The sequence below is a fragment of the Pecten maximus genome, chromosome 8 (genome assembly GCF_902652985.1).
Source record: "Pecten maximus chromosome 8, xPecMax1.1, whole genome shotgun sequence".
NCBI classification, from domain to species: Eukaryota; Metazoa; Mollusca; class Bivalvia; order Pectinida; family Pectinidae; genus Pecten; species Pecten maximus.
Window position 1 is genome coordinate 40,337,924 of NC_047022.1, and position 25,665 is coordinate 40,363,588.

Consider the following 25,665-nt stretch of genomic DNA (forward strand, 5'->3'; position numbering starts at 1 on the left):
GTGCGCGAAGGTTAAAGGGAACAGCATTCTACATCAACGAGCAATTTCCGTCGGAAATACATCAACGTCGGAGAGAACTCGGACCAACCATCAAAGAGCTCCGCAGCAAAGGCAAAAATGTGAGGTTAGTGAGAGATAAACTTATAGTTGACGGTAGACTTTATGATGGACCTGTCATCATCCAGAACAATGTTAGTAGGTCTCCAGCACCAACTATGCCGCAATCTACAAATAGTCCCTCTTTCAGTGCAGTGACACGCGTGAGAGCACCAACCGCATCACCTAATGCCTCATCGAACAGCAACTCGCGAAACGGTAATCATTCCCAAAGAGAAACCGGAAGGAATTCTCAAGGACATCATACTCGCGACCAATCGCGCAACGCCGCTCCATCCGGTTACCGTTACTAGGGACGCGCACCAAGAGGTCGCAATATAAGTCACCATGACAACCCCGGTGTTGCGAGTACTGACCTGAAAATAACATGTCTCAATGTTTGTGGTATCAAAAGCAAACTGCTTTTACCTGAATTTAGTGATCTTATTACATGCCATGATATACTTATTTTTGTTGAATCCAAAACAGATGATATCGATATACTTGATATACCAAAAGATTACTCTTATCATGTGAAAAATAGATCAAAAGTTAAGAAAAAATCCGGGGGCATTGTAATCATATACAGAACCAAGCTTAGTCAATTTCTAAAATTCTGTACAACAGACTCTGAATATGTCCAGTGGGTTATACTGTCTGCACATTTAATAAATAACGCAGGTGATTTGTTATTAGGGTGCACGTATGTGCCTCCTGAAAACTCTAAATACTCCTCTTCTGAGGCGTTTACTGAAATTGAGAATGAACTAATTAACCTTCAAAAGAGTAGTTATAATGTAATGTTAATTGGTGATTTCAACGCCAAAACAGCACAGTGCGTAGATTACAATGTACCCGATAATAACCTAACAAATACTGTTGATTTTAATAATAATGATGCGTTATATAATTATTTGTATGACTTTGAAATGTTACCGGTATTTAATGTCCCATTACTAAGATGTAGCCAATGCAAATCTCGACCTAATAATTACGGGTCTAAGCTTCTTGACGTTTGTAAAAATAACAATTTATATATAGCCAATGGCAGAGTTGGTAAGGACAAACTTCTGGGCAAGACAACATGTGGCGGAATTAGTGTGGTTGACTATTTAATTGTATCATCAGGGATATTTCCTTGTTTACATGACTTTGAAATTATTGATTTTGATGGAACCTTCTCCGACATGCATTGTAGAATCGTCTTTACCCTTCAAGGTTGGTTGAAAAATATTGAAGACGTATGCCTAACATGTTCAGACCAAGGTCAAGGTCAATATATCAGGTGGAAGAACGGGAAGAAAAACGAATTTATTCATAAAGTACACAATTGTTCTCCTGATCAACTAAATTCTATAAATGATAAACTCAATGTTTTGTCGGAGAAGGCTTCTGTAAGTAAATCTGAAGTGAATGAGGTAGTTAACCAAATATCTAATCTATTTAAAACGGCAGCTACAGACATTTTTGGATACAAAAAGAATCACATCGGTAAACAAAATATAAATAATGCCTCTAATAACAAGCCATGGTTTACAGCTGAGTGTCTCACCAAAAGGCGGGCCTTCCATGATGCGAAAAATATATACACAACTCACAAAACTGATATCAATAGACGAAATATGAATAAAAAATCTAGGGAATATAAAAAAATCATAAGGAACTGTTATAACGTATATAAATTTAACACTGAAAATAAAATACGTACTATGTCAAAATCTAATCCCAAAGAAATTTGGGACATCTTAGATTCATTCAATAAAAGTAATAATAGAAATGGCGATGTCGATATATCTTTGGATGAGCTCTATGACTATTTCAAAAAATTAAACAGCTCTGAGGATGAAGAGGATGAAGTTATCATTCCAGATACAACTGAAAATGAATTTGATTTTATACTAAATAGTGAAATAACTGAAAATGAAATCAGACAGGTTATTGTTAACCTCCCTAGTAATAAGGCACCTGGTTATGACAATATAATTAATGAGTACATAAAACATACAGAGTCCACATTTCTACCTATATATGTTAAACTTTTTAATGTTATTTTAAACTCAGGATGTGTACCAGAAGCGTGGACTATTGGAGTCGTTAAACCTATATACAAAAAGAAGGGTGACCCTAAAAATCTCGATAACTATAGAGGAATAACTCTAGTTTCTTGTCTCGGTAAAGTATTTACTGCTATTTTGAATTCAAGATTAAACAAATTTTCGGAAGAAATCGATTTAATTTCAAATGTCCAAGCTGGCTTTAGAAAAGGTTACTCTACAACTGAAAACATATTTATCCTGCACGCTTTGATATCTATATACCTTTCCAAAAATAAAAAACTATTTTGTTCATTTATTGATTTTAGAAAAGCGTTCGATACTGTTTGGAGGGTAGGATTATGGAAGAAATTGTTAAAAAGCAATATCACGGGGAAAATTTTTAATGTTATAATTAGTCTTTATGATAACACTAAATCTTGTGTAAAAACTAGCAATGGTATGACCGATTTCTTCACATGTCATGTCGGGGTAAAACAAGGGGAAAATCTCTCCCCATTTTTATTCTCGATATATCTAAACGACATGGAAGATTTTTTTATGCATAATAATGTTGACCAACTTCACTATATCGATACTCTCTTCCAAGAACGCATTGGCATATTCGTTAAATTATTTATTCTGCTATATGCAGATGACACAGTTGTCATTTCTGAAACAGCAGAAGGTCTTCAAAAAGCTTTTCAAGAATTCGAAATATATTGTAACATTTGGAAACTTAAGGTAAATCTTAATAAAACAAAAGTTGTAATTTTTGAAAAAAGAAAAAGCAATGTACAAAATGTTCGTTTTACCCTTTTTGGTGAAGTACTAGATACCCAGGACAGTTATTCTTTTCTAGGACTGCTGTTTAATTGTAATGGCAGTTTCTGTAAAGCGAGGAAAAAACTGGTCGAGCAGGCTCAAAAAGCAACATATGCATTATACAGAAAAATTAGAAATATTATATTACCAATAGACCTTCAGTTGAAATTGTTTGATGCTTTAATCTCCCCCATACTTTTATACTCGTCTGAGATTTGGGGGTTTGAAAATGCTAAGGTGTGTGAGAAGTTGCATGTACAATTCTGTAAAAAAGTTTTAAATGTTCGTAGTTCCACAGAAAATATAATGGTATATGGTGAAACGGGTAGATATCCCCTAAATGTTGAAATTAAGTCTAGAATGATAATGTTCTGGTATAAATTAATTACAGGTGAAAATAAATTATCAAGTCTAATGTACAAGCTTATACTGAATTTACATGTAAATGATTTTTCTGGTTTCAAATGGATTTCTTATATAAAGGATATACTTAATAGTACAGGGCTAAGTTACGTTTGGTTACATCAAAATAGCTGCACTATGAATAAAAATTACCTCAAATTACGGTTAAAAACTATCCTGCACGATCAATTTATACAACAGTGGTATACTGATATTGACAAATCTTCCCGTGGTAAAACATATGCAGTATTTAAAAATCAGTTCCAGATTGAAAAATATTTAACCATGCTTAAACAAAAAGATAGAATAACAGTATGTAAATTCAGAACTAGTAATATATTTCTTCCGGTAGAGACAGGGCGATGGACCGGAACGTCTCGTCAAAATAGGATTTGTCCGCTATGTTTTACTGGGGTTGGATGCGAGTACCATTATTTATTTTTATGTTCTAGTATATATGTAAATCAAATTCGTAGAAAGTATATACCTAGTTATTATACATGTAACCCATCTATTCATAAAATGAAAGGATTATTATCATTATGCAATATTAGAGTATTATCAAATCTATCTATGTTCATCCAATTACTAGAAAAACATCTAAAAAATAATATGTGAATTTCCAACATCAAATTCTAAAATTTATATAGTGTATACAGTATTGTAAAAATATTGAAATTATATGTTTTAAAACATAATGTTATGTAAGTACTACTGTAAGGTTAAATATACCATCCTGTATTGAACGAACGTTTCATGCAGTGTACACTACAAACTTTGTCTCAATGTATGGTTCACTACTCTGTACAGAATATTATATATTATATATTGTATTATGATGTTGTAATTTTTGTTGACCTCTTGTCGCACACAATAGTGTGCCTGAGTGCTAATAAAGATCTCTCTCTAAGATCTCTCTCTTATATGAAAACTCCATCAGTGAGGATTTAGCAGAGTTGTAGTTTAGCCTCCACTCTTTAGCATACTCAAATACAATGTCTAATTGAGCTTGAAGCTTTGCGATGCTTCCCGTTAATAGTAGCGTGTCATCGGCTAAAAACACACAGGGGATATGTAATTTTTGTATATGTAACCCCTGTTCCGCGTCATCCAGAGCGTTTGCGAGATCGTTTATCATCACAAGGAACAGCCATGCTGACAAAGTTCTCCCTTGACCGACCCCTTGTTTGACCGGATAGCTTCCGCTGGATTTGCCTTCGTAAAGCACACACGAAGTCACGTTCTCGAACGAATGTTTTAATATTCTCCAGAATTTTCCATTAAAACCGAGTCTGTACACCTTATGTAATAGCCCCTCTATCCATACACTGTTAAATGCTTTAGCATTATTTAAGAACGCAGCGAATACTTTTGACTTATTTTCGATGTAGTGACATATTGATTCCTTAACAGTAAACGCCGCCATGATGCTTCCACATTCTGCCCGAAATCCCTGTTGGAGTCTATGCGGAAACTGTATTTCAGCACATCTAACTTTCAATCTTTGATATAAAACCTTTTCTAATAACTTTTGAAGAACAGGCGTTAGCGTGATGTCTCTATAATTGTTTTTATCTAGTTGATCTTTATTACCACCCTTGAATAACGTTATTACTATGCCTTTCTTAAAATGTACTGGGTATTCCTCCTTCGAAAGTATTTGGTTGAAAAGTATAACAATCGCGTCGAGTAGGCTATTGCCACCATACCGAATGTGTTCAATGACTATGCCATCATGCCCGCCTGCTTTACCGTCGTCCATACCTTTGATCGCTGCAGCAGTTTCATTTGCTGATATAGGTTGATCGCTAATGCCTATATATATATACAATATGTATATACATATACCTTTCTGGCTAGACAAATATGGTACCGGTATATCATTACGCCTCGCCTATCTACAGGTACATTGTGAATACACGTTACTCAATACTTTGTGCATTATATACACATATATACATATACCTTTCTGGCTAGACAATGGTACCGGTATATCATTACGCCTCGCCTATCTACAGGTACATTGTGAATACACGTCACTCAATACTTTGTGCAATCTCGCTTTGAATTAAAATAGCATGGGACGGTCTGGATCAATTATCGTAATTGACGGATCATTACTATAAATAGTAGAACCTAGTCGAACGAGTTGTTCAGCGTTAAATTAAGATCATAGACAACCGTGCATATATAGTCGTTCTCGATTGTTTAGGTCGACAAGTCGGACCATTATCCTATTGGTACAATGGCTGAAGGAAAAATATGTGAGCTTTTAGGAAAGAGTCTCCTGAAGCAAAATGGAGATAACTTTATCCAGGTGGACACCGACCAATCGGAAGGACTTGGTGAAAAGGAGTATGTTGGAATATATTTTTCTGCACATTGGTGTCCTCCATGCAGATCCTTTACACCACAACTGATACAGTTTTACAAAGAAATGAAGAAAGCTGGAGCAAACAAATTCGAAGTTGTCTTCTTTAGTTCTGACGGAGACGAATCGTCATTCAAGGGATATGCGAAGGAGATGCCATGGCTATACCTGCCGTATACAGACCGGGATAGAAAGGTGAGTGTAGGCTATCGTGCGTAATTCAAGGGAGATAAACCGAGGACAGCATTAACCCCATGAAATCGACCAAATCAAGATTCAATCCTTATATTTCAATTGGGGTTTTTTTTCGAATAAAAAAGTCGGTCTCGAAGCCTGTGAAAGTCCAAATGCAGAAAAGCCCGAGGAGTTCCGGATTGTGCATGTCTAGTCGGTCGAGTAAAACATTCCGCCATTTTAGGATTAAAAAAAAACCAGCATTATTTTGTCAAAATAGAGGTATTTATCATATCTGGTCTTTCATAGAATACAAGAATACATTTTTGAAATTTTAATAATTATTCCATGGTTATTACAACAATGTAGAAAAAGTGAAATCGTTCCGTGGAAGGATTTTGTCTAGGTATTCATACGCACTGATCAGTGTAAATCTGGTCAAATTCATGAGCAAATGAAACAAATTAAGTTTGGTAGTTTCATTGAGTCCAATTGAGTAGAAATTGAAATATTTAAATATCAATGGGAGATATTGTGAATTGTTCATGTCTCAGAAAAGTACAGACTTTGTATAATATTAAACGTTTTAATGACACTCATGAAATTCCAGCCCTGCCACCAAATGTAGCATGGATCCTTCCACAAGTGTCCTTGTAGGCAGCAGGTACCAGCGACAATACCCGAGTTAATGCGGGTCGTCGAGAAATACAATTCAACACCGATTCTGTTTCGCACGTTTGTATTCAGAATCTGTGAACAGCAAGCACCAATATATGCTCTCTTACAACACCTAGGTGAAACAGGAGAAGGAAAATGCAACGACCAGACCAGGACTCGAACCCGGGACCTCCGAACTCTAGACTCAAACGGGTTTTACGTCCGCTACTACATCATTATGGCTTTATTTCAGTATTTTAATACTTTTCCACTCTTTTTATACCCCCGCAACGGGGATATACTGGAATCAGGTTGTCCGTCCGTCCGTCCGTCTGCCTGTAGACACATTTTGTCCGGACAACTCCTAAACCGATGGGCCGATTCCAATGAAACTTCACACACATATTAATGATAATGTGTAGATGTGCATGCCACTATCTTTTTCTCAAAATTATGGTTGCTATGGCAACTTGTCACTATAAACAGGTTTTCTAATAAGAACCATAACTTTAAGTTTGTCCGGACAACTCCTCCTAAACAGAAGGGCCGATTTCAATGACACTTCCCACAAATATAGAGGGCCATGTTTAGATGTGCATGCCACTTTCTTTTTCTCAAAATTATGGTTGCTATGGCAACTGGTCACTATAAACATGTTTTCCGATAAGAACCATAACTGTAAGTTTGTCCAGACAACTCCTCCTAAACCGATGGGCCGTTTCCAATGAAATTTCACACACATATTAATGATCATGTGTAGATGTGCATCTCACTTTCTTTTTCTTAAGATTATGGTTGCTATGGCAACTGGTCACTATAAACAGGTTTTCTGATAAGAACCATAACTTTAAGTTTGTCCGCACAACTCCTCCTAAACCGAAGGGCCGATTTCAATGAAACCTCACACAAATATAGAGGACCATATGCAGATGTGCTGGGTTATCTTAGCCTCTAATTAAGAGTTCCAATTCACCATTGACTCGTGCAGACCGCGGAAAAGAAAAAAGAAAACAAATAGCGGCAGGGGGCCATCTTGGATTTTGATGGTACGTTATCATTATATCTCAGAAAGTTCTTGAAGGACCTTTCTCATTTTTCATAGGCTTGTCTTCAATTCAAATGATTAAGAGGTAAGCAGAGGAAAGATCAGTCTTCCATAGACCGGTCAGCCTACTTCGTCATTAAGTAATACCAAGCTGTTGTAACAGACCATCGATTAGTACTGTGTAATAATGCAAATCATATGAACATCCATATCTGCCTGTACCGTTATTATTTTCCGAACAGAATCAGCTTTCCAAAACGTTCAAGGTTGGAGGAATTCCTACATTGGTTTTACTAGAGGTCAAAACAGGGAAGCTTATCACACGTAACGGTCGTCAGAAGGTCGGCACTGATCCTGACGGGATAATGTTTCCGTGGAGTCCGAAGACATACCGAGAAATTCTCAACGGCGATGGAGTCTCTGAAAAATATCAGGAAACGTTTGTAAAGGGCGATTATCTGGAGAAACTGGAGGGGAAAGTCTTCGGATTGTATTTCTCAGCTCAGTGGGTAAGTGTCCTCTCGTTTCGCAAAACAATGAATGCAATATGTAAAGGCTTAATTGCATATTATATATATATATATAATACCATACATCGATCTTTTCTTACAACGTCTGATGGGGTTTAAGGTGTGTGATAAAAGTGATGATTAAATACAGTGGTTGATGATTCAGTACAGTGGTTGGTGATTCAGTACAGTGGTTGGTGATTCAGTTCAGTGGTTGGTGATTCAGTACAGTGGTTGATGATTCAGTACAGTGGTTGATGATTCAGTACAGTGGTTGATGATTCAGTACAGTGGTTGGTGATTCAGTACAGTGGTTGGTGATTCAGTACAGTGGTTGATGATTCAGTACAGTGGTTGGTGATTCAGTTCAGTGGTTGATGATTCAGTACAGTGGTTGATGATTCAGCACAGTGGTTGATGTTTAAGTACAGTTGATGATTCAGTACAGTGGTTGATGATTCAGTACAGTGGTTGATGATTCAGTACAGTGGTTGATGATTCAGTTCAGTGGTTGGTGATTCAGTACAGTGGTTGGTGATTCAGTACAGTGGTTGATGATTCAGTACAGTGGTTGATGATTCAGTTCAGTGGTTGATGTTTAAGTACAGTTGATGATTCAGTACAGTGGTTGGTGATTCAGTACAGTGGTTGGTGATTCAGTACAGTGGTTGATGATTCAGTACAGTGGTTGATGATTCAGTACAATGGTTGATGATTCAGTTCAGTGGTTGATGATTCAGTACAGTGGTTGATGATTCAGTTCAGTTGTTGATGATTCAGTTCAGTGGTTGGTGATTCAGTACAGTGGTAAATGATTCTGTTGATGAACACTATTGGTACGTTCTATAGCCATTGTGTTTTGCCCGTCGTCCGCAAACATTTCACGTTTCAAACTTCTTAAGTTCCGCCTGTCAGGTTCAGCTCTACCTTACCTGATGCCATCCTTGGATGGTCCTGACGAAGTTTTATTTTTCTGGTTGGTCAGATGTCAAAGGTTGCTGCCATGGAGATCGTATAGTATTTTACAAATGTGCCAGTAAGTATGTGTACTACAGTGAATGTAAAACTACAGCTTACTAGTATAGTAATCATTCTTTGAGGAGCCAGGTGAGATGGGGTTGACCAGTCAGTGTGAGGAATGTTACAGGTGCCCCGATGAGCGGATGTAAGCCGATGAGAGAGAGTATAAGTATATATAAGGGACTAGAGGAAATGACACAGAGAGAGAACACAGTAAATTCTCTATACATCCGAAATATATAATTTATACTTAATGATACATATTGTTATCTGTGTATTGATATGAGACACTAAATTCTATGGTTAAATGGTGAGGCCTTCAACTTTTCCACTGGTTTCAAATATTCACTTGCAAATTTATTTTCATTGGTGAGGTCCGTAAACTTACATAGCCTTCTGCTCCTCTCTGCAGCCCAAATTTAATTGTTAGATTGGTCTCTTGTGTTGGATTCAGTTTTGGACAATTTGTATGGCACTAACAAGTAATGTTCTAGCCACATGCCACATAGTAGTCAACATTCTTTGTACCAATTTGAAATCATAAGACATCTATGTGCTGTTTGTTCACGTAGTAATTTTGTCGGAACTTTTCTTCTCTTCGTGAATACGGATTTTATGTAAATTTTTGCTTTGTTTTCTGTGCATTCAAGATTTACGTAAGCACATTCAGTATTTTTCGTTAATTTTTTCAAGGGTACGACAGTCACAGTGGTCTTATCTGTTATCCCAGAGAAATCGGGCCTGCACGGACTTAAGTTAGTCCATGTCCATGGGACACAGATTTCCGGATCATTTCAGTGATCGGTTTACTTCCTAACATTGTTGTACTGTGGTTTGTCACGCATTGCCTTATGGGCATCTACTCGTATTTGGATATTTATATCTGATGTACGTGTAGCTTGATTCCCCACAACATTCGCTGTTTACGGGAATGTACTCAGTGGATCTTTCTAACATTTAGTATGTATGTTCCCCTTGGTCCCTTAAAATGACCGTTAATAATTTTTAATGTTCACATTTAAAATTCATAACCACTATTTCTCAGAAAGTACCAAATGGATCTTTTGAAAACTTATGTGGATTCTCAATTTTGGATGTCAAATTTCGACGATGATCGGAAAACAAAATGCCGATTGTCGGCCATATTGATTTTCGCCAGGGAATGTTTCTTAACACTATTTCTCAGAAAGTATTTGATGGATCTTCAAATTTTACATACATTTTGTAGGTTCCCATTGGTCATTTGTTTTGCAAAGTTTGCAAATTTTGAGATTGATAATAAGAACAAAATGTCCGATTAGTGGCGATTTTGGATTTTGATAGGTGAAGTTTGTTTCCACTATTAATTTTCTTGATGAATTCTCGCAGTATCTTAGTCAAATTTCACATTTAGGATTTGCTTGGTCCCTAGTTTGGCTCATTCCCCGAACACCAACTCTGGTGAAGACAAAGGGAGGTGTTATTGTAGGAAGTTCTTTGAAGTTTAGTTATAGTCTGTTTCAATATGGAATACCAACTCAGGTAAAAAAAATAGGGTCAACTCAGGTAAATAAATCAGATATAGTTTTCTAATACAAAGCACTATCATATAGATGATTTTACTAGTAATAAAAATGAAATGACAATATTATATAATATATAAATAAAAAATCTAATTTTCAAAGCACTATGCCTAACTATATATTTTATTGTTAATAGTAACAATATCAGATTACAATATATAAATATAATGACAATATTAGATTAAAATATATATAAATAAATACATCTAAACTAAAAAAAAAAAAAAAAAAAAAAAACTAAGTATTGTTAGACAAATATAGTCGTATATCTCGAGCACAATCTTGTTTTAGAAAAGGATACACAACCACTGAAACTATTTTCATACTACATGTTCTTATCTCGATTTCTCTAAAAATAAAAAATAAACTATACTGTTCTTTTATTGATTTTAAAAAAGCGTTTGATACGGTGTGGCGTATCGGATTATGGAGAAAAATGCAGACCTCTTCCCTCACGGGTAAAATTTTCAAAGTTATCAATAATTTATATGATAACACTAAATAATGTGTTCGAAACGGAAGTGAGACATCTGATTTTTTCATGTAACTATCCAATCATCGTCTCGTGGACAATTTTACTCTATCTTTAAAAAACAGTTTAGCATTGAGTCTTATCTAATTAAGCTTAATTCCCAAGAACGCATTATCATCAGCAAATTTAGAATGTCAAATTTAAAGTTACCTGTTGAAACTGGTAATTGGATTGGTATACCACGTAATAATCGTGATTGCTTATTATGTCATACACTATTGGTGATGAATACCACTATTTATTTCAATGCAATACTATTTTAGTGACAGAGTTTAGACACAAATACATTCCAAATTATTACTATATAAATCCAAGTTTAACTAAAATGGAACGTATGTTTGAAATATGTAACAAGTCATTATTATCTAGAGTGAGTCATTTCCTGATAATTGTAGAAAAACTTTGTATTTCAAGTAGATAATAGATAAGTATAATATTTCATATGTTGTATTGTAGTTATTATATGTATAGTGAGATAACATTGTTTATAGCCATGTTAGTATATGCACTCTTATACATTGGTTTGTCATATTGGCTCTTGTTACACACTTTGTGTGTCTTGAATGAATGCAATCTTGAATCAGGTGAGTTGATTTACCTGTGTTCGGATTTACCTGTGTTCTTACACTGAGAACATTTCTGTAACAGACTATAACTCCCTATCAACACACCTTAACCCCTATGTCAACACCCAACCCTAACCAGAGTTGGTGTTCGGGGAAGACCCCCCTAGTTTTGCACGTTCCTTTTTGAGACTGATTGAAAAAATAACATGCTTAATAGACGGACACCGTAGATTTTGACAGATTAGTTCGCAATTACATGTTCTGAGATATTTGTCAATGAATATTTCCAATATGTTATCCGTGACCTCTTTTGTCGCTAGTTGCATGTGATCAAATATATTTCATAGTGGAAAACTGTGTTTTATTTTATATTTGATATCTTGTAATTCAGAAATTGTAAATAATTTTATAAGTTCAGGACAGGGTTGAAAGACTGTAAAACTTGTTTACATATAAAATCTTAGCAAACACAGCATATTATCCAGTTCCTGTCATGAAAGATTTTATTAGTCGCTCTAATTAGTGTCTTAAGAAATGGAACAAAGAATAGCTTTCCATGCCACAGATTTTATTGCTCGAACCCCTAATTCAAATCTGTTGAGCTTATGATGTCGGGTCTTTTATCTAAAACTCGCCTTTGTCCAAACCGGACACTGGTTTTGGCATCTTTGTACATAATTATCCCAAGGTGATTAATTGCTTTTAATGTAATGTGTAAGGGCCCGTCCGCCCGGGTTCAGGGATTTGTTTGTTTTACCATTTAATTATCCATGCGATTGCGCATGCTCACCTGTCCGGAGACGCTGTTTCGGTCAACTGTCTTGGTCACTGTGATTGGGCGCAGCCCTTGTAAGATTAAGTGGTTACAATGTATTTTTTTTTGCTGATGTTGCCAGCAGACAATATGGTTGATTAATATTCCTCATAATATAGTACATATGTCGGTTAATCGGTTTCCGTATTTAATTATCATAAGTTAATTACGTTTTGTAATTTTATTATAATTCATGTTGTATTCATATATATATATATACATATATAAATACATGTATATTAATTGATGTACTGATGGGTCATAGACCTAAAGTCAATAAATGAATTGAAAAAAATTGATTCGGACCAATAAAGCAGTTGTCTCTACATTATGTTTTACAGGTGAGCACAATATTTTTATATTTTGTATGTTCAATTTGTTATAATTTGCTATGTTTCAAATGTTGAATTAATGTACAAATTATTATCAATGATATCCAAAACTATGATTTTTAATAGGAAATTAATTGATATTTCAATTAGTTTGTTTCCTGTAAATCTTGTCTAAATATTATGTGTATTATTTGTTAAATCCTACACTGGAAGCATGTTTGTTATTTAAAATATGAATCTACTATCTTTGGATCATATTCCCAGTAGTTAGTAATTATTGCAAACTTGGCCACTTTGTAATTACTGGAATACAGCCAAATAACTTAAGCGGGTGACGCGAGTTATTCCATTTTGTTGTTCAGCGCGTTTCCTGCGTTCAAGATAACTGACAGTCTGGGAAAGGAAATCTCAAGTGTTTTCTAAAGTAATAGACATGCTGAAGGTTGGATATATGTTTTTTAAAACAGGTAACTGTTGTTATAAATGTCAATATTGTAAACTTGATTGATAGTTCTTTCCATTGTCGCTGAGAGCACAAGAGGCATCACTGGCTATAGTTTGCACTGTTAATCAAAGTTTATTGTTCAGGTTTATTATTAGCCCGTGTTTTCTCTGGCCCTGTCACTATGTCTGCTGTAGGGGCCCTACACCAGACATGGTGACAGGGCCAGAGCAAACTCGGGCTAGTTTATTATCTGCTTATATGCTTTTAAATCTTGTTAATCTACTGATGTTATATACAATATAAAATGTATCGAGCATTTAGATTTTGTCTCTGAGGGCAAACATCTCTGTGGATACTATATAAGTAGATTATTAATTGATAATATCTAATTAGGGATAATGAGACAGCTCCTCTGTTAAGAAAAATAAATTAAAGTTGTCTCCCCTGTTATAGAAAATAGATACTTCCAGATAGTTGAATGATTAATATTTATCAGAGATGTCTCTGTAGAAAAGGCCTGATTTAGAAATATGGCTACTATTATTATTTGATATATAACATACTGATTGATCTATAATTTAAATTACCACATATTGAAATAAACAGGTTAACTTACTACAGAATACTCTAATTTGTAGATTTTCCTTAAGGGAATTAATTATTTGCTTAACATTTGATTACAACTTTTACGAATAACTATCTTCACTCATAACTATTTTATTCGGTTAACAAATTATCAATTTCTCCTCTGTAATTTCAGTGATTTTCTTATTCATCAATTTTTAGATTCATAGCTTAATACATTTGTTTTAAAACTTATTAATTACCAAATGTTTTATAATTCAAGTCTCTATTATTCAGTGATAACACTTAGTATGCTACATATATTATTGTTCCTATTTAATGTGCTAACAGGAATTAAACCTTTATAAACCGGAAGTTACTTTTATAAACCGGAAGTTAATTTCATAAACCGGAAGTTGCTTTCATAAACCGGAAATAACTTTTATAAACCGGAAGTTTTCTTTTTTATTGTAATGAAACTTGATTAACTTCAGATAAGTACCTTTTAATGAAATTTAGTAATAAGTGACAATATTCAGCAAGGTTAAATGTTTAAAATATTACAAAACACAGAAACAGATTATACATGTAACTTAAGTTATCATTTTTAAAAGTGAAAATATCCTTCATCATCCCTCTTACTGTCAAACGAGTTCTACCATATATTTGAATGTTTTGCTAATTTTCCCCAAATTGTGAAAGTCAGTTGTGTGTAATCATTCTTATTTCGAATAGTTTTGTAAGTTATTATGTCTGTTGTTTCCCTCCGAATTTGTAAAAATCAATTGAAGCTCATTAGATGTTGGATCTTTATTTTAATTTTCTTGTATGTACATTTGATATGTGTCATTGATTGTAAACACTGAATTTGTGTCACTTTGATTCGGACCAATAAAGAAGACAGACCTCTAAAAGCAGTTGTCTCTATATTATGTTTTACAGCATTCAAAAGTACAAAAGTTCCCGATGAAATATATATTGGGGAAGAAAAATACGTTTATGTAAAGCGTTAAACCTGTATATGGCAGGAGGTAAATATAAAGAAAAGAGATTAGAGGAAAGGAGATTAGAGGAAAGGAGAAAAGAGGAAAGATATAACAAAAAATCAGAAAAGGAATTTCGAAAGTGGCTTCAAAAATTCTTACCGGATCTCTTGATCTTGATCGCTACAGAGGAGTTCGATATCGGAGCTAACTATTTCACCTTCTATATTACAGTCTCCACCATGTCGTGCATTCACATCCCAGCTCGTGACAAAGTATACAGAACTCAAGAATGATGGGAAGCCGTTCGAAATCGTATTCGCTACCGCAGACTGCAGCGAAGATGAATACAATGACTATCGAAAGAAGATGCCGTGGCTCGCCTTCCCATATGGAGACCCGCGCATTCAAAGTTTTCGTGAGGAATTCAACATAGAAGGTATGCATACTGTATACACATCAGAGTTGTGTCTCACTGTACATACAGTAGTGTGTCAGTAATAAATTATACATCAGAGATGTGTCTTACTGTACACACGGTAGTGTGTCAGTAATAAATTATACATCAGAGACGTGTCTCACTGTACACACAGTGTGTCAGTAATAAATTATACATCTGAGACGTGTCTCACTGTACACACAGTTTGTCAGTAATAAATTATACATCAGAGATGTGTCTTACTGTATATACAGTAGTGTGTCAGTAATAAATTAAACATCAGAGGTGTGTCTCACTGTACACACAGTAGTGTGTCAGTAATAAATTATACATCAGAGATGTGTCTCACTGTATATACAGTAGTGTGTCAGTAATAAATTATACATCAGAGATGTGTCTCACTGTACACACGGTAGTGTGTCAGTAATAAATTATACATCAGAGACGTGTCTCACTGTACACACAGTTTGTCAGTAATAAATTATACATCAGAGACGTGTCTCACTGTACACACAGTAGTGTGTCAGTAATAAATTATACATCAGAGATGTGTCTTACTGTACACAGTAGTGTGTCAGTAATAAATTATACATCAGAGGTGTGTCTTACTGTACATACAGTAGTGTGTCAGTAATAAATTATACATCAGAGGTGTGTCTCACTGTACACACAGTGTGTCAGTAATACATTATACATCAGAGATGTGTCTCACTGTACACACGGTAGTGTGTCAGTAATAAATTATACATCAGAGATGTGTCTTACTGTACATACAGTAGTGTGTCAGTAATAAATTATACATCAGAGGTGTGTCTCACTGTACACACAGTAGTGTGTCAGTAATAAGTTATACATTATAGATGTGTCTCACTGTACACACAGTAGTGTGTCAGTAATAAATTATACATCAGAGGTGTGTCTCACTGTACACACAGTAGTGTGTCAGTAATAAATTATACATTATAGATGTGTCTCACTGTACACACAGTAGTGTGTCAGTAATAAATTATACATCAGAGATGTGTCTCACTGTACACACGGTAGTGTCTCAGTAATAAATTATACATCAGAGACGTGTCTTACTGTACACACAGTAGTGTGTCAGTAATAAATTATACATCAGAGATGTGTCTCACTGTACACACAGTAGTGTGTCAGTAATAAATTATACATCAGAGGTGTGTCTCACTGTACACACAGTAGTGTGTCAGTAATAAATTATACATCAGAGACGTGTCTCACTGTACACACAGTAGTGTGTCAGTAATAAATTATACATCAGAGATGTGTCTCACTGTACACACAGTAGTGTGTCAGTAATAAATTATACATCAGAGGTGTGTCTCACTGTACACACGGTAGTGTGTCAGTAATAAATTATACATCAGAGATGTGTCTCACTGTACACACAGTTTGTCAGTAATAAATTATACATCAGAGATGTGTCTTACTGTACATACAGTAGTGTGTCAGTAATAAATTATACATCAGAGACGTGTCTTACTGTACACACAGTAGTGTGTCAGTAATAAATTATACATCAGAGATGTGTCTCACTGTACACACAGTAGTGTGTCAGTAATAAATTATACATCAGAGACGTGTCTTACTTTACATACAGTAGTGTGTCAGTAATAAATTATACATCAGAGACGTGTCTTGCTGTACATACAGTAGTGTGTCAGGAATATATGTTACTGTACACACTATTTAAACTTTCAGTTGATTTTTTGAAATCTGATTTCAAATGGCAGAAATGTTTTTAGTACTCATTAACTGTCATTGTCTAATGTTAAGTCCTACTATTGTAGAAAGAAAACGAACACACAGTATACATTGCTATAATGCCATTCCTCCCATTCCTTCCTAACGAGTTCTTGTGAGATTTTGGCATTAAGTAATTCCAGTTTACTTTGTTGTCTCTAGGTTTTCCTGCTTTGGTTTTAATAAACGTAGATTGGACTTTGATCACAACAGCTGGCCAGCACGCAATCATGGAATCTCCGATTGAGGTATAGACTGTAATATTGCTGACGGGGGGTTCTGTGTTAACTATGATAACATCCCGTTAATTATCCCGCTGGTTACTTAGATTAATAATAGTTAATCATTGCAGTAAAACGTGTAGATCGAACACCATCAAAACGCTATCCATCCTTAGGAGAAATTGTATACCTCTTTTGTTTGTGTTATATCAATACATTCTTAACAACTCTCAACTGTGGTAGGTATTCCTAACCACAAAGATAATTGATATGGGTAGTGGGATTATTCCATGTCAAATTGTCAAATTTAATGTTTTTTATTTGTTAATGAAATAATCTTCCAATGGTAGATTAACAGCTTTTGCTTAGTAATATTCCACCTGTATCAGTGTCGGTAAAATATTTCAAAGAAGAAAAATAAACACGGAAACAGAAATTAAATAAAGAAATATAAATAAATAAAGATTAAATTAAAAAGAGTATAATTTGTTATTTTGTGATTTGATGTCAAACAGGAATTCCCTTACAAAATTGGGCCAGTAAATCCGGTGTCTGAAAGGTTCTTCGACACTTTAGGGAATTCCAGGTGCCTTATATACTTCACAGGTAAGGCGATGCTCGGCCACGCATCAACTTTCTGCGTGTAAAGTAGAAGGAAGGGTGGGTGGGTGAGCTGATACCAGGGCGCAGCGTCCGTCTATGGGTTATCCGATGATCTATTTGAATGAATAAATTCCAATTTCTTAATCTCATCTAATTTGTTTATATCATAAAGATACTCCTCCTGTGAGTCTGATACAACTAATCTAATTTTAATCTGTGATATAAATTATGCAACCATTCATTAAAATTACAACTATCAGGTAGTCAGAGGCACTCTTGTGTCTGGTTCCCATGAGCCTGAGGGACGGGGCCACAAGGGGAAATATGATATATCAGAGATAAATCGTTTAGAGTACTTTTTCTGACCTGCCGGATGGGTTTTGATCAATTTCATATTGAGGATTATTGAGTGAAGGAGGCACACTGTTGTATAAATGGAGAGTCTGTCTTCCTGGAGGTGGAGGGGCGGGGCTCAAACAGGGAAAAGAAAGAATTTTCTTTATTTTTTTTTTGAGGTGTAGCGAGCCTGGACTGGGTCGATCATCGGCGACCAGGTAACTCAATCGGTAGAGCATCCGGCTAGTGTTGGGAGGTCCTGGGTTCGAACCCCGGTCTGGCCGGTACATTTTCTCCTCTCCTGTTACAAAATTGACGCCCAACGTGAGGCGAAGACTTGAAAAAAGGAGGGAGGTGTGTAGCGGGACTGGACTGGGTCAATCATCGGCCCAGTCCAGACCCGCTACATTTTCTCCTTTCCTGTTACAGAGGTATGATTTGATCACAATTTGATCTGTAGAATCCTTAGACAACTGAACATGAATTTACGTATCTATCCAGAGGTAGAGAGGCAGTACCAAATACAGGGAGATTTCTTATGTCAAGTACTTTTCAAGTTAAATGTAACTTGCTTTGGATCTTCATTGAACACAGAAATCTACCGGGTAAATGAGTTTTGAAGGGAAATGTTGTCTGCAATAAATGGTACTGAGATACAGATCGAAAAATGTATTTGTAATACAACATAGAGTGCTTTGCCATCATTACTGAGATATCCAGTTGAGCGATGCATACCCCATGGGGCTCTTGTTGTTATTTTTATAACAAAACTTGGTTAAGATGTATGAAATAAATTATATAACTACGTTTTGTACAGTGAATACTGTAACCACCCTGTAAATTATCTAACAATACAACTCTTGGCCAATAGCCGTGATAAATTGGTTGAGAATGTTTGGCTAAGGCAACAACTGTGTGCCACTGCAGTTTGGCTAAGAACACGTCCGTTCACCATTTCGATTCGGCTAAGAACACAACTGTTCAACACTATAGTTTGGCCAAGAACACAACTGTTCAACACTACAGTTTCGCTACGACCATGACTTTCCAACACAGCATATTGGCTAAAAAACACTACGATTCACTACGATTTGACATGACTGTTCTGCTCTGCAGTTTGGCCAAGAACACAATCGCTCAACACTACGGTTTTGCTTAGGACATGTCTGTTCAGCATTGCAATTTGCCTAAAAACACGACTGTTCACCACTGCGATTGGCAAAGAAAACGACTGTTCACCAGCTCAATTTGGCTAAGACCTGGCTTGTTTAGGTTAACAATTTAGATAAACTGACTGACTGCTGTGTTTAAAATCTTGCTGAAGTACTCCACTATTCATCACTGCAGTTTAGCTGAGGACACGACTATTCACGACTGTAGTTTAGCCGAGGACACGTCTATTCGACACTGCAGTTTAACTAAGGACATAACTATGTGCCACTGCAGTTTAGCTTAGGATACGACTATTCAACACTGAAGTTTAGTAGATGGACATGACTCTTTTGCTGACATTCTGTGATTGAGACCAAGCACTAAAATCAATACATTTACTTTCCATATAACAAATACATGCCTTTTTGTAGTTGTACCCTTTTTGCTGTAGATCCTGAAGATGTGCAGAAGTCCAAGGAGATCATGTCAGGACCAGCCAATGAGTACTACAAAGATGGCGAAGAACAGAAACTGTACTTCTTTGTGGGGGGAAATGTCGATAAGGTATTTTTATCAGCATCTGCTGCTCTGGCCATCACATATTCGTCCTTAAATGAGCATAGCTGCTATGTTAAGGTCGTTGAATAATGCTATTATTTCAATATATATTAGTCACAAACGGATATTAAGTAGAAATAAGCATTTTACCGTGCCCCGCAAAAATAGTAACAGTGACCTTGATATTTACCCCAAAACCCTGAAACTGAGTGGACGCACTGCCTGACACACAGAAGGGGAGGACTCCTTTATTCCCCCTACTGTACATACAGTTATACGCGTAATTATTTAAGTATGGAAGGGACGTCAACACAGAGTTTAAGGTGATGTGAGCAGAGAGAGGTATTAATATAATGTAAGTGTCCCCACAGAATCTAAGGTGATGTGAACAGAGAGAGATATTTATATCATGTAAGTGATCTCGACACGGAGTTTAAGGTTGTGTGAACAGAGAGAGAGGTATTAATATAATCTAAGTGACGTTAACACAGAGTTTAAGGTGATGTGAACCTTATCGTCGGTGTCGGTTTTGAAACGTTGGACTTAACTATAAAAATACATACATTCTTAGATAAATATATATCATATCAGCAGTAAAGCAATAGGGCTACACGGTTTAACGATTAGACATTTCATCTGAGCGGAATATTGTTTACTCTACTGTAGGTCTGTAGGCCTACTGTCAGTAACTGTTAGGCCTACTCAGTAACCTGTGTATTTGGAAGTTGGGAATTGGCTCTTAAATGAACGAACATTCGGTAAAAATGACACCCCTCGATGTTCATATAAAAATATTTATTTTAATTGTAACTAATTGAGTCTATATTTGTGTAGAGTAACCATGAAAACTAACTGTCATCCTAGCCTTTCAATATGATCATCGTTATCGACTGACCTACCTTCGTCATTCCATCAAGACAACCGATTAAACACATATAATCCTATGTCACAGAAAAGATCGAATACTCGTATAGAGTCACTGTTCGCTGGTTCACACACGAAGTTGCCAAAATCACAGTGAATTTAAAATTACCAGCCACGAAACATCGCCGCGTCATGGCGATCGAGATCGACATCACTCTCAATATCCTTGAACTATGAATGGAATTCCAATAACAGTCGTGACGTCATGCAGTGACGTAGTATTTTATAAAAAAAAATTGACTTGACAATTAAAAGTACAGTGTGTTCTGTGAAATGATTAAATATGTCGAGGTGCAAATCAAATTATATGTAAAGTTGGAAAACTCATTTTAGCGTTGGCTTTCAGTATTGTTGATAGAACTTCTTTTTCTCGGATGTTGACAATTTGATCACGGCCACGTTAAAAGTCGGTCAAGTTACGGTAATTTTTATCGGGGAACTGTTCATTCGTTCATCACTTAACCACAAAATGAATGAAATTTGTGTGCAAACTTAGTTTGCCAAAAAAGGGTATGATCTTTCAGAATATCACAAGTATTTTTTAGTAAAAACGTCAAATAAAGAAATTAACAAATTGAAAAAAATGGATGGTTGAGGGACACTTTCGCCAGAAATTCGGTAATGATATGAGAGAAAAAGACTCTTTCATTATGTGTGTATGTAGGATAGGGATATTCCACCCTCGGGATCACAAAATGTGGTAAAACCCTCGGCAAGCCTCGGGTTTCACCACATTTTGTGACCCCTCGGGTGGAATATCCCTATCCTACATATTCACATATGAAAGAGCCTTATATTATATAATGTAAGTGACGTTAACACAGAGTTTAAGGTGATGTGAACAGAGAGAGGTATTTATATAATGTAAGTGTCCCCACAGAGTCTAAGGTGATGTAAACAGAGAGAGGTATTTATATGATGTAAGTGACGTCAACACAGAGTCTAAGGTGATGTGAACAGAGAGAGGTATTAATATAATGTAAGTGACGTCAACACAGAGTCTAAGGTGATGTAAACAGAGAGAGGTATTTATATAATGTAAGTGTCAACACAGAGTCTAAAGTGATGTGAACAGAGAGAGGTATTTATATAATGTAAGTGTCAACACAGAGTCTAAAGTGATGTGAACAGAGAGAGGTATTTATATAATGTAGGTGACGGCCACACAGAGTTAAGGTGATGTGAACAGAGAGAGGTATTTATATAATGTAAGTGACGTCAACACAGAGTCTAAGGTGATGTGAACAGAGAGAGGTATTTATATAATGTAAGTGACGTCAACACAGAGTCTAAGGTGATGTGAACAGAGAGAGGTATTTATATAATGTAGGTGACGTCAACACAGAGTCTAAGGTGATGTGAACAGAGAGAGGTATTTATATAATGTAAGTGACATCAACACAGAGTCTAAGGTGATGTGAACAGAGAGAGGTATTTATATAATGTAAGTGTCAACACAGAGTCTAAGGTGATGTGAACAGAGAGAGGTATTTATATAATGTAAGTGACGTCCACACAGAGTTAAGGTGATGTGAACAGAGATAGGTATTTATATAATGTAAGTGACGTCAACACAGAGTCTAAGGTGATGTGAACAGAGAGAGGTATTTATATAATGTAAGTGTCCCCACAGAGTCTAAGGTGATGTGAACAGAGAGGGGTATTTATATAATGTAAGTGACGTCAACAAAGAGGTTTCTTTTTATTTATTTTATTTTCATTACAGGGCCGATTGAGCGGGATTTTCTACAATTTCCTAGTGGGAGCTGAGAAACGCCGCTGTCTGTTGATTGCAGACATAAGTAAAGGAACTAAGTACGTGGCTGCTGACGACTGGACAATGTCCGAGGGCAACATCCGCGAATTTATCACAAAGTGGAGGAGGAGAAAATCAAACCCACAACTATCGAACAATAATGATAACATTAGTTCTGGATGAAGATGGACAAGTTCACCATTTATGGTTGAACAAACTATCTAGTTGTCCCCAGTACCTATCCAGTAAGACATTATTTTATGATAATCCACCCAGTGTAAGGTTAACGTATATTTTAATCCACCATATTCTGTTTTATATCTCTACCTGGACTTTCATTTCCATACACATGTCATTTGACATTATATCGTGATATGGCGTAAACTTTCGTTTGACCAGAGATCGCCTCCTACATTTTTGACCGATCTCTTTGAAACTATGTATGGATAATTAACAGCATTTTGATTTCACTATTTTTTGTGAAAGTAATTGCCTTTTCGTTATTTCTTCTACATTTTCAACTAATTTCCTTGAAACTTGCTAGGAATATTTTCGCGAAAATTATTGGCCTTTATTTATTGCAGTATTTGATATATATCACGGAGATCTTCTACAACATTTTATCGATTTCTTTGAGATTTTGCAGGATTTATAATTTATAATCATGATATAATGTTGTGTTTCTCTGCGAAACTTTTTAAACCGACTATTTCGTTTCCAAAAGTAATTTGCCCATTTTTTTCTTATTTTTTTTTAGTGTATTTTTCACTGACTATTTTTCCAGAAGTAATACCCTCCCGCGTTTTTTGAGTACTTTTATCTTCCCCGGAGATCCAGTACGGTTCTTTTTTCTTTTAAACGTGGAATCCGTAGGCTTTATAGGCATGCGAATGTTTCCAGCTCGAAAGAATTTTGATTCGACAGTTTCCGCGAAGGTTATTGCCTTTTACTTATTTGTGTATTTGATTTATTGGCCTGGGATATCCTTCTACAATTTTTGATCGATTTCTTTCAAACTTTGCAGGATTTGTAATTTATAATCATGATATAATGTGGTGTTTCCCTTAGAATCATTTTAAATCGACTATTTTTTCAGAAGTAATCCCCTATTTTTTGTGTTATTTTTAACCGGCTATTTTTCAATGAGTAATTCCCCCTTGCCCTTAGCCTTTTTCAGTTTTTGATTAACCGGCCTGGGATCTCTCCACCTACTTTTCTGTCGATTTCTGTAAAACCATGAATTTCAGTGAAAATTTACGGTAGGCTTTATCATCATAATATAAGTGTTTCCATGAGTGTTATTTTGATTCAGCTATTGCTTTCTGTTTATTTCTAGTACTTCTTGTCTTCTATAGTTTTCTCCCAATTTATTTTGAACTTGGTAGGCATTATCAGGGACGTCTTAGTAAACACGCAATAAAGTTATGGTTCCCAGAGCGGCACTTTGATTCCATTGGTTCTAATCTTGTCCTATGAACAGAATCGATTTCTTTTAAAGTTGCCAGGTGAAGTTTTCATAATAATGATAGCAAATGGCGAGGGTTAAAGCATGTCACCTAATCACAGATACGGTGATGTAAATCTTATTTCAATGCAATATTATGTGGCATTCGACTGGTGTAGTAGCATATTTCCCTTCTTCATATTCACTTGTTTTACTAATTTTTATTTTTTACTAATGCTGTGATAATTGCAATTAAATCTAACGCAATATGTACAATGCACTTCGATGTGTGTTTTTTACTGTGTTAAAAGAAGGTAATTTTGACTCAAACAAACAGAGTATTACTGAAGCAATACATTTCTGCTACCGGCCCCGCTTGCAATTATGGTCATTTACAAATGTCTGAACTTTGATCCATATCCATTAAGGAATGAAGCCTCAACATAATTGACAGTGACTTTCTAAAAATAGTAATGGTGACCCTGGCCCAAACACTGAATGATATTATGGTCCCTAAGTAGTGTGAAGTTAGATAAAAATCCTTCAAAAAATAAAGTCGCTACAGGCCGACATTGAATATTCTAAAAATAGAAATGGTGACTTTGACCTTGACCAAACAACCCTAAAATTGAAGTCATTCCGGTACACTTCGTCAAACCATAGGTCCGGAATCGGCCGAGATGTAACGAGTGAAACTGGAAACTGGATTTCAATTGTGTGGAGTCTGATCAAAATCGTCAAGGAATGAAGACGCTAAGCGCTGAGAAGGATTTTATAAACCTAGTAACGGTGACCTTGACCCAAAAACTCCTAAACTAATATTAGTTAAAGATATCATGGTCCTTTATTATTGCTTGAAGTTCGATCAAAGTCTCACAATGACTGTAGCCGCTTGACCGCTGACAATCTTGTTTTTACATGCATATCTCTGTCGATCATAGCGCTTGCCATGAAATAATATCAGTTGAAGATTCAAGGTGCGTGGTTCGACGCTACTAATCAGTGTCAGTTTGTGTATCTCAGGAAGCTGAAAACGGTCATGTGTGTGCTGTCATGGTTGCATTCTTGGGAAAGGCAATTTACCCTAATTGTTCAGGATGACAATGTACTAGAGTTTTGCATTTCTTATGATGGTCCCTAAGATTTTAAGGATCCGTTTGTGTGTCTCCGCGTTACAGCAGCGTTTGAAGACCGAGTTTGTAGATGCTGTATGCGTTTGATCAGCTGCCGAAAGTTGAGGTCCAGCTTATCCATATCTGAGGCTGTGATGTTCACTATATCTAGCTAGCCCGTAGGTTAACCTTGGTAATACATAAATCTCTATAAGGTGAGAGGTTACTTGCGGTGGTGACACGACTCTCAGTTACGCCCTTTGTTCCTGAGGTTGATTTCGTGTCTCTATGGCAAGCCGTTTTAACATTTAATCCCATTTCCTCTTAAGGGGATGTTTTATTTCACTTAAGTGAAAAAGGAATTTCACTTAAGTGAAAAAAGAATTTTACTTAAGTGAAAAAAACATAATGCAAATAATTTATTCA

The 25,665-nt window shown here is 35.8% G+C and overlaps 1 protein-coding gene across 2 annotated transcripts; it reads left to right on the forward strand.

Annotated features, from left to right (window-relative positions):
* Positions 1 to 5,461: 5,461 nt before the first annotated feature.
* LOC117333507 (nucleoredoxin-like) lies at positions 5,462 to 24,407 on the forward strand. Of its 2 annotated transcripts, XM_033892827.1 has the most exons (7): positions 5,466 to 5,922; positions 7,846 to 8,112; positions 15,165 to 15,369; positions 17,296 to 17,381; positions 17,870 to 17,960; positions 19,897 to 20,009; positions 22,654 to 24,407. In XM_033892827.1, the coding sequence occupies exons 1-7, from the start codon at positions 5,602 to 5,604 to the stop codon at positions 22,864 to 22,866; spliced, it is 1,296 nt and encodes a 431-aa protein (XP_033748718.1). In that variant the 5' UTR covers positions 5,466 to 5,601; the 3' UTR covers positions 22,867 to 24,407. The 2 variants fall into 2 exon arrangements, with proteins under 2 accessions (XP_033748719.1, XP_033748718.1); XM_033892828.1 differs by lacking the exons at positions 17,296 to 17,381; positions 17,870 to 17,960 and having other exon boundaries at positions 5,462 to 5,922.
* The last annotated feature ends 1,258 nt before the right edge of the window (positions 24,408 to 25,665 follow it).

Bases quoted from the DNA above. Each gene is read 5' to 3' on its own strand.
- LOC117333507 (XM_033892827.1), top strand. From the start codon at position 5,602: ATGGCTGAAGGAAAAATATGTGAGCTTTTAGGAAAGAGTCTCCTGAAG. The intron at 8,113-15,164 runs GTAAGTGTCCTC...TCTATATTACAG, and splicing joins TGTATTTCTCAGCTCAGTGG to TCTCCACCATGTCGTGCATT. The intron at 20,010-22,653 runs GTATTTTTATCA...TTTTCATTACAG, and splicing joins TGGGGGGAAATGTCGATAAG to GGCCGATTGAGCGGGATTTT.